The sequence below is a fragment of the Elephantulus edwardii genome, unplaced genomic scaffold (assembly GCF_000299155.1).
Source record: "Elephantulus edwardii isolate Elephantulus edwardi_28Jun2011 unplaced genomic scaffold, EleEdw1.0 scaffold00035, whole genome shotgun sequence".
Classification (NCBI taxonomy): domain Eukaryota; kingdom Metazoa; phylum Chordata; class Mammalia; order Macroscelidea; family Macroscelididae; genus Elephantulus; species Elephantulus edwardii.
This window is the reverse complement of record NW_006399785.1, coordinates 140,233-151,902: the sequence shown is the minus strand read 5'-3', so window position 1 is coordinate 151,902 and position 11,670 is coordinate 140,233. Positions and strand designations below refer to the sequence as shown.

General features: G+C 39.5%; 1 protein-coding gene across 1 annotated transcript in view; it reads left to right on the top strand.

Moving 5' to 3' along the window:
• The window catches only part of LOC102853288 (cytosolic beta-glucosidase-like), a gene marked incomplete at its 3' end in the record, with an annotated part of 126,508 nt that overhangs the window by 88,465 nt on the left and 26,373 nt on the right, over window positions 1–11,670 (top strand). Inside the window, exon 2 of the mRNA XM_006884528.1 lies at window positions 1,518–1,745. Within this exon, the coding sequence (XP_006884590.1) occupies window positions 1,518–1,745 (228 nt within the window). The remainder of the gene's footprint in view (window positions 1–1,517; window positions 1,746–11,670) is intronic.

Below are 11,670 nucleotides of genomic sequence, written 5' to 3'. Positions count from 1 at the left end.
TTGTTTCCAACTCCTTGCTATTGTGAACAAAGCTGCAATAAACATGGGTGTGCATATATCTGCTTGGATGTCAGCTATGGTCTCTTCAGGGTAGCTTTTCTTATTTATGAAATTAGTGTCAAAAAAAGGAAAGAAATTAACTATTGAAAACTAAGAGTACCATACTTGAACTTTTATTTTAGTGTTTATATCTGTCCTAGTCCAAGATAAAATATTAGCATTCTTTTTCAGTCTACCCCTCTAAATCTCATGCAAAAAATCGACTCGAGAACTGGTGGAATACAAGGAATTATTTGCTTCCTCCTTTCCAGATTCCATCAACAGTAATTCTCCTTTACACAGTCATTAGGTCTCCTGCCTTGATATTAGCTGTCATTTTTGTTTTGGTCTAATTTCCTCCTTCTAGCAGTACCTTGCATCTCCCCACGTTGCCACTGACATCCTTTTGTTGCATGCTGCCTCTTTGTTGAATTAGAAAGTATATATGCATAAAACGTGAGTAAGTGATGAGGATCAGAAAAAACTTCTTATAATCGCTATAATCTATTCTGATTGGGACTGGTTTTCTTATACAAAAGTTATTATGAAATATTTCAAGCATATTGAAGAGATGGTGAATAACGTGTCAAATAATCCCCTCCTACCACGTTTCTCCCACCCAATGTAAAAGATGAAACATAAAAGACACAAAAATCTTCTTGTATTCTTCTCAGGCTATATTTTCTCTCCTCTTCCCCTAAAGATGACCATTAGCTTGAATCTATGATTCCCAGGCACATTTTCATGCTTTTATCTTTCATGTATGATGTTGTTAGTTGCTGTTGAGAGAGTGCTTAGTGACCCCATGCAGAGCAGACTAACCATCTGCACTTGCCTGTCTCCATAATCCATCTGAATCATTGTCTATGAACATGGAGCTCACGCAATAGCAGCTAATGACAGCATTTGTTCAATGAACAGAGGTTTAAATGAATGAATGATTGAATTAATGAAGGTAAGACACCAATTTCAAATCAACCATGGTGGACACTAGAGCTCTCCTATCAAATAATTGTTTGGACCATCTCTGGTTCCATAGATGAATAACAGGAGAATAGGGTTCAAGTGTAGAGTGCTAGAGATAAGATCCCAAGAGAAGTTCACACATGCAAGGACAATTCACGTTGTCAGTCCCAACCCATAAGATATTCACAAAAAAGAACTGTTTTCCACTTAGACATTCAGAGGCTGGGGCCTGCCTCTGTTTACCAGGGGGGATTCTTTGGATAATGAACCATGAAAGCTTGCTATGAGGCACACTGAGCAATAATTTTTCATTTGCCACCCTTCAGCTTCAGAGATCAAGGACAGCTAAACACATAACCCACTCAGGCATGTTATTTTAAAGGCATATTTTGAAGTTATAAATATGATGCATTGAGTTAATGAGGTATGTTCTTCTGGCGACAAATATTTACATTCCACATATGCCTCTTGATGTCAAGAGTGTAACTGTTTCCTTTTCTTCTTTTTCTCAGGAGGCTGGGATGCAGATGGAAAAGGCCCTAGTGTCTGGGACACATTCACCCATCAGGGAGGAAAGCGAGTTTTCAAGAACCAGACTGGCGATGTAGCTTGTGGCAGCTACACTCTGTGGGAGGAAGATTTGAAATGTATCAAACAGCTTGGATTGACTCATTACCGCTTCTCTCTTTCCTGGTCACGTCTGTTACCTGATGGGACGACAGGTTTCATCAACCAGAAAGGCAAGTGTTTCTTAAAAATAGAAGGTTGCAGCTTTAATTCAAGGTTATTGCTGCAGTCTGGCATAATTAATCCAGTGTGCTATTCTGCGGTGTAGCTTTGAAATGGCAAGTTTTTAGAGTGATTATGGGATACATTTTTTTTGAAATGGGTTTGCATTAGCGTTCTCAATGAGATTTTGGTTTCTCTAGGCTGTTGAGATCTTTACCATGTGGGGGACAGGATAGATACGTGACAGGGTAATGGAGTAAGCATTTAATTTACGCAAAATAGAACCTGAGGTTGTTAATCTGAAGGCAAATCTCCATAAATATATCAGATTATTTTCTGTTGTGTAAAGCTGTGCTGAATTACAAAAAGCCCTGCAGATTTCAAGATGATTCGGAACATTTCTATTGGAGTGAAATTAATGAAGCGAATTAGGCAGTGAATTAGTTTGTGGAAAGATTTCTAGAATTTACTTCCTTGATATTAGATGATCTCCTAAAGGTTGAAGGTTTGAGTCTATCTGGAGGCACCTTGGTCAAAAGAACTGTGATCTGCTTCCAAAAAATGAATCACTGAAAACCTTATGGAGCAGAGATCTGGGCTGGCATCGGAGGGTCACCATGAGTTGAAGTTGCTGTTGTGTTAGTTGTTCTTAGGTGCTGTCGAGTCAAGTATAACTCATAGCAATCCTATGAACAAAAGATCTGAACACTGTCCTGTCCTTCACCATCCTCACATTTCTTGACACACAAGAGCCCATTACAGCAGTCACCTTGTCAATCCACCTGGTTGAAGGTCTTCCTCTCTTTTGCCAGCCCTACACCCTTCCTAACATCATGTCCTTCTCCAAGGAATAGTTCTCAAAGCAGCATGTCCAAAGTATGTGAGATGAAACCTCATCATTCTTGCCTCCAAAGAGCTCTGTGACTGCATCCTCTCCAAGAGTTATCTGTTCATTCTCTTGACTGTCCGCGGAATGTTCAGTACTTTTCTCCAACACCACAGCTCAAAGGCATCAATTATTTTTCTATTATCCTATTCATTGTCAAGGTCTTGGATGCATAGCTAGTAATTGGAAAGATCATGGCCTAAATCAGAAGCACCTTAATCCTCAAACTGACATCACTACTCCTCAATAATTTGGAAAGTTCCCTAACTGCAGATTTTCCCATTGCAATGTGTCTCCTTATTTCCTGGCTGCTTGTACCAAGAGTGTTAATTATGGATCCAACCAAGATTTGCCGTTATGTACCATCAAATCAGAAGCAACTCAGACGGGAAGCAATCCTTCAGTAGATTTTCAGAGACAGTAAATCATATGAGAGGAGATTGCTCATCTTTCTGCCAAGGACATGCTGGTGGATTTGAACTGCATGTCTTTGTCTTGGCAGTGCAACATCCTACCTCTAAGCCACCAGAGCTCCATGAGTTGGCATTAGCTCCATGGTGATTGGCTTGGAATAACACCTACTATCTGTGTATGCACCCCTTGGGCAGTAGCAGTAGCTCACTTCCCACAAGTACGATGGACGATTGTCATAGTCTCTACTCTAGAAAGTTGTTGGAAGTTTAGATAAAACATTTTATTGTTTTATAAAATGCTTAATATGGTTGAAGTATAATAAACATTCAGTAAGTGTCAGTGTCTACTCTTAGTTTGTCTTGTAATGAAAATGGCCATGAACACAAGGAATGACTACTATTAATGAGGCATTTAAATACATTTTCCCTAATTTTCACCATCAGGCAGGAATATATAATTATCAGATTTTTACAGAGGTGCATGTCCAATTCCACTTTATTTGGCAAATGATGGTCTGGAACTGAAACGTAGGTCTGACTAGCTCCTTTTGGAGAACAGAGATTGGCAAGCCTCAAGATCATATTATTTATGGCTCCTTTCTGGATTCAATGGCAGAATAAGAAGTTGAGACAGAGACTATTTGCTCATGTAGCACACAATACTGCTTGACTCATCACAGGAAGAGTTTGTGGATCCTGTGTTGTTGTTGTTTGTCAGAACATATTCACAGCAGACCCTCCAGTAATATTTCAGAGGCTGTAAAGTGCATGGAAGGAGATTGCCCATTTTTTCTCCCACAAAGCAGCTGTTGGATTTGAAGATTCTGCCTCTGGGTTGGCAGTGCAACTCTGTAGGATGAGGCCACCATTGCTCCCTGTTGAATCTGTCTGTACTGTAATATAAAACAAGCAAGTAACCAGACTACCTGCTGTCAAGTAGATTCTGACACATAGGGACCTCATGTATGTGAAGTGAAACAGCTTCACAGGGTTTCAAGACTTTTTTCTGAGGCATGTCTACACAGGTTTAAACTGCTAATTTCTTGGTTTGTTGTTGAGAACTAGGTGTCTAAAGTAAAAATTGGAGGTACTAAATCTTAGGACATCCCATGTACAAAGAAGTATGTACCCAAGAATGAGATACCGGCTTGCCTCATCCATGTTCTTGGTTAAGAGCTTTCAGTTAACTCAAAAGACTTCTGAGTAAATTAGCTACTTAATGAGTACAAACCAGGGTAACAGACCACAGGTGAACATGTGTGTTGGCAATCTCCCCTGAGTTCTAATCCTGTATAAGGTAGGATGCTGTTCAGAGGAAGCATAATGTATAGATTCACATGTAGCCTATATCCTTAAAGTAGTCTCCACAGACAGAATACGATTAGCAGGTCAAATTCCTTGACCTTGACAGCGTTAACACATGACTAGTATTGCTGGCTAAACATCTACTCTTTTGGCACTAATGGATGCAATTTTATGTTTTGTCTTTGAACAGGGAGACTTTGCTTCTCAATACAGAAGTGAACTCAAAATTTCCCACCTCTCCAAGCTCGCATCTGCACCTTCTCTTCTCTCTGCCACCACAATAAGCTAACGTCTAATAACTGAGAGTAATCTTTGAACTCTGTCTTCTTTTTTTTCTACCTGCATTTAATTGGTTGTCAAATATGGCTCATTTTACTTACGCCTCTTCAGCATCTTCTCTCCCAGCCATCCTCTCTGCCCTTGTCCTAGTTAAGGTGTTCGTCATTCTCACCAAGGACTTCCTCTGATGTACCCTTGACAGGTCTACCTGTTTTCACTCTCTGTCCTTCAGGCCTTTAGCAGAATGCTGTCATAGCAATTTTTCCAAAGTTTGACCCAAGTCATGTTCATCTTCTGGTGAAAACAAAGCAATAAAAAAAATGAGTTGTCTCCTAGTCCAAATAAACAGAGTTCCTATTCTTCCATATATTAATTCAGATTCTCCATAAGTTAATATAACTTAATTTTGAAGTGTGACAGGATGAAACTGTCCAATGTATTTACCAATCCAATTCCCTAAACTCGTGACCGTCTACTGATTACTTAGTCTATGTGATATTTTTTAGCTTTGTGAGCATTTATTAAGATCTTCTTGCCTTGAATGATACTTAAAACCTCCTAACTTTATCTACTGTTATAGAGTACTAAGTATATAGAATATATTAAATAAGGTATGTACAGAGCATTGACTATATCATGGGCAAAAGAACAAACAGATATGTCTTAGAGAAGGTGCAGCCAGAGTGCTTCTTGGAGGCAAGGAAAATGAAGCTTTATCCTACATACTTTGGGCATGTTGATAGGAGAGGTTATTCTTTGGACACGGACCTTATGCTTGGAAAGGTAGGGGGATGGTGAAAAAGAGGAAGACCCTCAACTAGATGGATTGACACATTAACTGTAGCAATGGGGTTGAGTGTATCAGAGATTTTAAGTATGGCCCAGGATAGGACAGGGTTCAACCTCTTGTTCATTAAGTTGCTATGAGTCATACTTGACTTGACAACACCTAACAACCACATATCTACTGATAGCCCAGCTTAATGCTTAAATGCGTTCTTTCCTTTAAGGTTGTCCTCTAATCTTAGCCATAAAGAATCCCCTCTTTTCTATTACAAATATCTTAGGAACATTGGTCATTAGTCTATCTATATCTATCTATCTATCTATCTATCTATCTATCTATCTCCTATTACATTGTGAACATCTTTATTTTAAATGAGTGTGTACCAGATTAAATGGATTGATAGAGTTACTGGGGCAATGGGGGTTGGTGTGTTGGAATTAGTGAGACTGGCTCAGGACAAGACAATGTTCATAGGATCATTATGGGTTGCAGGTGACTTGATGGCACATAACAACAACAACAACAGTATATGTTTGGAAATTTACTAGATCTGAGTAAAAAATATGAGAAGCTCTCAAATGAATTTGTACTTAATGAGTGGGAAAATTCTGAATTCTACTACTTGACTGTTAGTTTGTACCATTGTTGTTTTTATGTGCCATGGAGTTGCCAGTGACTCATAACAATCCTGTGTACATTAGGTCTGAACTCTGCCCTATCTTGAGCCAATCTAATCATTGCCACCAGACCTAATCCCATTTCTCCAGTCACTGAGTCAATCCATCTTACCCCGGGTCTTCCTCTCCTGCACTGTTCCTCCACTTTTCCAAGCAGGATGTCCTTTTCTAAGGACTGGTCTCTCCTGGCCATGTACCCAAAGTATGTGAAGTGGAGCTTCAAAATCCTTGCCTCTAGGGAGCAGCCTGAATTCACTCTTTCCAGGACAGACCCATTTGTTTTTTTTGGCAGTCCACTGTATGATAAACACTCTTCTTCGTTGTTATCTAGCTTGTTGATGCATAGCACATGATTATAAAGACATAATCTGTATCAGGCATCCCTAAGTTTCAAGACTGAGATCCTTGTTCGTTAATACTCTTAGAGAAGTACTTGACAAGAGACTTTCTCAAAGTAATTCATGTTTTTATTTACTGTCTTGCTATAATGCTGGAAGCAATCCTACTAGTATTTCTAGTGTCAGAAGAATCATATAGAGTGGACATAATTCAGTGGAACTTCCAGACTAATATAAGCTAGGAAAAAAAGCAAGTAGCATATCTACTTTCAAAACAAGCAAATGAAAAGCTTTGGATCAAAACAGAATGTTACCTGATGCTGTGTTGGAAGATATGACGCCTGAGTAGGAAGGCATGGATTCAAATGGTAAAGAGTTTTGCTGCCACCCAGAAGGTATGTGGTTTCAATCCACCAGCAGCCTTGCCAAAGAAAGATGGACAATCCCTTCTCATGCTATAACCACCTCTGAAAACTTCGTAGAAGTCAATTACGAGTCAGTAATCACTGGGCAGCACACAACAACAACAACAATGATCATAAAGGTGCAACAAGACTGGCAATTTGTTTTGCAGTGTCTGTAGTTTTAATGGTCCAGAGCTGACTTCATGGCAACTGACAACAATAACATCAATTCTTCCTGCTTTAGGTCCACATTCAGCTCCAGTTCCTTCCAGAGAACAATGCAGTAAAAGTAGACAATATTTCATTTAATTAAGACAGTAACACTGGTAAACCACTGTTGGAAAAGCAACGGTTGCCTTTTATTGAATGTGTACTGTGTGCAACTGACTGTCAGGAGCTCCTCTTGATTTCACCATTGTGAGTCGTACTGAAAGGTTTCCCTAAAGGAAGAGAGTTCTGGTCACTAGATGTAAGGCTAAGAGCAAATTTGCCAAGATCTCTTTTTTTCAGTCCAAGTTTAACGAAAGGAGCTATGCGACCAACTTAAAGACGAGGGTTCAAATTCACCAGCTACTCCTTGAGAGAGGATGGGAAATCTCCCATGTTTTTTATAACCTCTGAAAACTTACTAGAGGGTCTGCTATGAGTTGGTGCCAATTAGGTGACTTTGTCGAACTGAAGTTCAGTTTAAGTTTATTCAATGGCAAAGAACGAGTATTTCACTTTGCCCACTTTGCAACCAGGCCAAATCACTTACATTCTTTGTGTTACAATTAACCTGTCCATAAAATGAAGAGAAGCTATTCTGTTACTAGACTTCTTTGCTCTATTTTATCCCATGATGTTAGGAGGTATGTGCTGTGCTGCCATTTGGATGGTAGACAATAGAAAAGAAAACAGAAACAAAACCTTACTGGTTCATGACTACCACAAATTTTTATCTTTTTATTTTAGTAACAACAGTCAGTTTTGGGCTTGTAGGTCTTTTTTATTTAATTAACAGTCAGTTGTGGGCTATTTGGTTTTTTTAATTTCATTAATAATCAGTTGTGGGCTTTGAGTTTCTTGTTTAAACCAATTAGAACCCAGTGGGTGGGTCTTTGTGATTAAAAGTTAGTGATGATTGGGGGGAGGAGGGGAGAGGTGAAAGCAGAGGGGTAAGGATGGGGTGGGAATGGGGAGGTGGACTAGGGCTGGCCAATTAATCATTGTTGTTGCTGTTATATGCATTGATTTGCCTGCTACTCATAGGGACCTTATGTATACAATAGCCATAAACCCTTCTCTATTTTATGCCAATCTTACTGTCTCTGATGCACTTTCCTCCATTACCCCAGTCAGTGACTCAATCTATCTCAGTGGGTGTCTTCTCCTCCTGCACTGTCCCTCCACCCTCCCAAGCATGATGTCCCTCTCCAAGGACTGATCCCACCTTGCAACATGTCCAAAGTATGTCAGACGAAGCCTCAGAATCCTTCCCTCTAAAGAGCAGCCTGGCTTCACCTTCTCCAGGAAGAACTTGTTTGTTGTCCTAGCAGTTCATGGTATATTCAGTCCTCATCTCCAGCACCACAGCTCAAAGGCACCAGCTCTCCTTCTATCATCCCTGGTCATTGTCCAGCTCTCTGATGCATTGCAAGTAATTGTAAAGATGATGGCCTGCATCAGGTGCATTTCAGTCTTCAGACTTTAGTCTTCATCTGTCATGATGCTGCCAATTGGTCCAGTGGTGAGAATCTTTGTTTTCTTGATGTTGAGCTTCAATCCATATTGAAGGTAGCAGTCTTGACCTTCTGCATCAAGCACTTCAAGTCTTCTCAGTTTCAGCAAGCAGGGTTGTGTCATCTGCATAATGCAAATTGTTGATGAGTCTAACTCCAGTCCTGATGTCACACTTCTCCTCATACAACTCAGCCTCCTGGATAATCTTTTCTGCATAGAGCTTGAAAAGGCATGGAGATAGGACACATTCTTGATGCACACTCTTCCCAATTTTGAACCATGTAGTGTTTTCTTGCTCTGTCCTGGCGACTGCCTCCTGGCCCAAGCATAGGTTTCGCATAAGTACTATCAAATGTTCTGGGATTCTCATTCTTCTCAGAGTCAGCCACAGTTTGTTGTGATCTACATAGTCAAAGGCCTTTGCTTAGTCAATGAAACTCAGATAGACATTCCTCTGGTACTCACTGCTGTCAGCCAAAGTTGCACAATTTGATGGATGGGTGTGGTGAAGGAATTGGGAAAGATTCGGTATGAAAAACAATGTATTTGAACTTTTTAAATAAGCCAATATATAGAATAAAATATAATAAAAGTTAGTTGGACCCAGGGCCTGCAGCCCTCAGGACTGCTGTGAAGACTAATTTACTATTAGAAGTATAAACTAAATTGCCAGTCTGTTATATTCAGAGAGAATATTCTTCTAATTGGTACAGAACTTCTCTCCTTTGGCTATACTGAAATAACCTGTTGGGTGTTTTGATACTAAAAGTTATGCCACTGGTGTGTCAAATGACACAAGAGTTGCCAATGATAGAAAAGGTTTAGTGGATTTCCCAGATTAAGACGGAGCTAGGGCATAACATTGGCCATCTACTTCTAAAATACCAGTCCTCTGAAACCCTACAAACAATACAAGAATGCAGATAGTTATAGTTATGATGGTAGAGCCCAGATTGAAAGCCAGTTGATGTGAGGAAAAATAATGGCAAACACCCTTTAGTAACTGGAACATGGAATAATTAAATAATTGGAGCTTGAATTTTAGAAAACTAGAAATTGTGAAAAATGAATTGGAATGCATGAACATTGACGTTCTAGGCATTAGTGAGATGAGATGGACTAGCTTTGGCCACTTTGAATCAGAGAATCACATGGTATACTACACTGGGAATGAAAAACAGAAGAATGGTGCTGCATTGAGAGTCAAAAAGCCAATTAAAAAAAAAAGTTAATCTCAAGTTCGATTCTGAAATGCAATGCTGTGAGTGCTGGATACTAGCCATATGAATACAATGAAAACTTGTTACTATGACTATTATTCAAATATATGTGCCCACTTGTAGACCTTCAGAGGAAGACATGGAAAATTTTAACCAAATCTGACAGTCTGAAATTGACCAAATAGTCAATCAAGGTGTGTTAATAATAACTGGTGACTAGAAGGTAAAAATGGGAAACAATGAAGGACAAATAATCATTGGAAAATATGAGCTTGGTGATAGAAACAAGCTGGAAATAGAATGAACTAATTTTGTATTTTCAATGATTTATTCATTGTAAATACCTTTTTTTAAAAACAAACAAACAAAAAACAAAGACCCAACAAAACTCAACAGACACAAACAACGAGTTTACACATGGACCTCACCTGATGGACTGCTTAAGAATTAGATTGAGGTCTGTGCGTGGGGCGGGGCGGAGGGAGCCACAGGTATCTCTTCTAGCGTGAGGCCCCACTGCCTTCCTTTGATTCCCTTCTCCCTGCGAGCACAGAGGCGGGATTCAGCACAGATTACTGCTGTGGCGTTCTCTGTCCTGTGTACCTTCAATTCCAGCTACCCTATCACCCTGCTACCGGGTTATGCGTGGCATATTATGCGTGGCATATGCCAGATTCTTACTGAATACAATGTGGAGATCTCGGAGGTGGGAGGGGGGAATTAGATGGCCTACTTCTGTGGAAGCAGTCATTGGAGAAATTAAATATTGGCAGTCAAAACTAGTCCAGGGTGGACTGTGGGTCAGACCATCAATTACTCGTGTGCAAGAATAAATTGAGGCTGGAGAAAATGAAAACAAGTCCACGAGGACGAAAACATGTTATTGAATCTATTCTATCTGAATTTCAAAATCATTTAACAATAGGTTTGAAGCATTGAATACCAATGATCAAAGAGCAGATGAGTTGTGGGATGATATCCAGGATATCATCTATGAAGAGAGCAAAAGGTCACTACAAAGACAGAAGAGAAAAAAGAAAACCAAAATGAAACGGAAGTCAGAAGAGATTCTGAAAATTGCTCTAGAGCATTGAGAAGCCAAAATGGGGGAAACATGCCGAAGTAAAAAAGCTGAACAGAAAATTTCAAAGGGCAGCTTGAGAAGACAAAGTAGAGTACTATAATGGAATTTGTAGAGAGCTGGAATTAGAGAATAAAAAGGGAAGAATTCACTTTGCATTTCTCAAGCAGAGAGAACTGAAAAACAAATTTAAGCCTTGAATTGCAATTTTGAAAGGTGATATGGGCAATGTATTAAATGACCAAGGAAACACCAAAAAAGAATAGAGGGAATACACAGTCACTGTACCAAAAAGAACTGACTGAGACTGAAAAATTTCAGGAAATAACAATATGAACAGGAGCCAAAGGTAACAAAGGATGAAGAAGCAGCTGCATTGAAGGCATTGGCAAGAAACAAGGCCCCGGGAATTGATGGGATACTAATTGACTTCTTTCATTTAACAGATCCAGCCCTGAATATGCTCTCTATGTTATGCCAGGAAATTTGGAGGACAGCTGTCTGGCCAATGGTTTGGAAGAGGTTAATATTTGTTCCTTTTCCCACAAAAGATCCAACATAATTTGGAAATTATCATTAATATTACAGGCAAGCAAAATACTACTGAAAATCATTAAAACCAGCTAGACTAGTACATAGACAGGAAACTGGCAGAAGTCCAAGCAGGATTTAGAAGAGGTCTTGGCACCAGGGATATCATTGAAAATGTCAGATGGATCCTGACTAAAAGGAAAGTAGGAAAGTATACTAGAAGAATGTCTTTTTATACTTTTTTTAAACAACTATGCAAAGGCATTTGACTCTGTGGACCATAAAAAGCTATG